This window comes from Apaloderma vittatum, unplaced genomic scaffold, assembly GCF_000703405.1.
Source record: "Apaloderma vittatum isolate BGI_N311 unplaced genomic scaffold, ASM70340v1 scaffold23948, whole genome shotgun sequence".
NCBI classification, from domain to species: Eukaryota; Metazoa; Chordata; class Aves; order Trogoniformes; family Trogonidae; genus Apaloderma; species Apaloderma vittatum.
In genome coordinates, this window is record NW_009730997.1 from 18,861 (window position 1) to 20,460 (window position 1,600).

At 54.1% G+C, this 1,600-nt stretch overlaps 1 protein-coding gene across 1 annotated transcript in view; it reads left to right on the forward strand.

The window, feature by feature from the left end:
- Positions 1-1,110, forward strand: part of LOC104278112 (Krueppel-like factor 5) — a 6,465-nt gene extending 5,355 nt beyond the window's left edge. Inside the window, exon 3 of the mRNA XM_009874990.1 lies at positions 932-1,110. Within this exon, the coding sequence (XP_009873292.1) occupies positions 932-1,110 (179 nt within the window). The remainder of the gene's footprint in view (positions 1-931) is intronic.
- Positions 1,111-1,600: the final 490 nt, after the last annotated feature.

Genomic DNA, 1,600 nt, shown 5'->3' on the forward strand with positions numbered 1-1,600 from the left:
ACATGTCGGAGCGCGACGCACATGCCGGTGCAGGCAGGCTGCGCGCGGACGTGCGTTCGCGCCGCGATGGTGCACCTCGGCAGTCGGCCGATGAAACAGTAAATATTTGAGGTCGGGGAAGTCAGCACATTCCCTGAACTCTGCCTGCTTGTTCAGGCTGTTAAGAGCCAGGGCTAATATTTGAGAGCACCACACCCATGCACCGGAGAGGGCTGCAGCCAGGGTTCAGCTCCGCAACCCGGGCGCGCAGGGAGCTGGAAGTGGGCACAGGCTTTTCCAGCCCAGTTCCCAGCTGGCTGAGAAGTTGCACAATTGATTTCGGTTTGGGAATAGGTGTGTACGGGTGGGAGGGGGAGAGAGGGCATTACGTCACCCCGGTGCTCTGAAGAAAACGCAGTGTTTTGTGTACAAGGAGCTGCTGCCGGGCTGAGCTTTGAGGCTGAGTGTGAGGTTGGCAGTTTCAATGGCTTTGAGGAAAATCTATATGGCATAACCCCCTTCTTTCTCCTGATTAGGCAGCAACACCTTCCATAGGAATTGTTGGCTTTTTAGCAAAAAAAAAAAAGCAAAACTCAGAAATGTCTGTAGCCAGGAACACTCCAGAATCCGAGAGGAACTTGAGCTAGAAGCCAAGCCTAGAATGCAAAGCGGGGGCGGCGCACGCAGGCAAAACCTGGTTAGCCCAGATCAGCAATTTACGGTCCCTCAGTGGCCATGGACTGCGGAGAGCAAGTGAACCCCGGTTCGTGGCCATGAGCCCCATATAGGCTGGACTTGATGATCTCAGAGGACTTTTCCAGCCTCAGCAACTCCGTGATTCTGTGGTTCTGCTCTGCGGCCCTGGGTGCCCTCCCGAGCAGGACGGGGTGGGCGTTTGGGATGCTGTCACGCTACCACGTGGCCGTGACCTGTGGCTCTTCCCTCCCCGCAGGTGAGAAACCCTATAAATGCACGTGGGAAGGCTGCGACTGGCGCTTCGCCCGCTCCGACGAGCTGACCCGGCACTACCGAAAGCACACGGGTGCCAAACCCTTCAAGTGCTTAGCCTGTGGCCGGTGCTTCTCCCGCTCCGACCATCTGGCTCTCCACATGAAGCGGCACCAGAACTAGGAGCCTCCTGCATTCACCGGTTCTCCAAGAGCAGCTCAAACTTTTTTTTTTTGCTTTTTCATTTCCGAGGGGGTCTCTCCTCTTCTTGTATGTGAGGAACAAACCTGTGCTGTGATCAACTGGCAGGGCAGGGCTGGCGGGCAAGTAAACCCTCGGCAAGCCCTGTCCCAGACTGTTTCTTGTTTTTTTTTAAAAAATAAATCTCATTGAAAAAAAAGATTTATAATTACAGACTGATCTCATGACGAGGCTCCTGGCAGCACTGGGGCGATGGACCTTGGATTCCAAAGGGCTTTCTTCCAGCAAACCTGCTATTTATTTGTCACTCAGGAGCAACTGTCCTTCGTGTTGCCAAGCTCTTTGGGATTTATTCTTTTTTTTAACCCTTTGGTTTTGGTGAGCCCGTGGAGGGTTGTGATGGGTTGGTAGCCTGGCTGTATGTGAGACGTCTGGCTTTGAGCTGTCGGTGCAATCCTCTTGGACTTCCCCG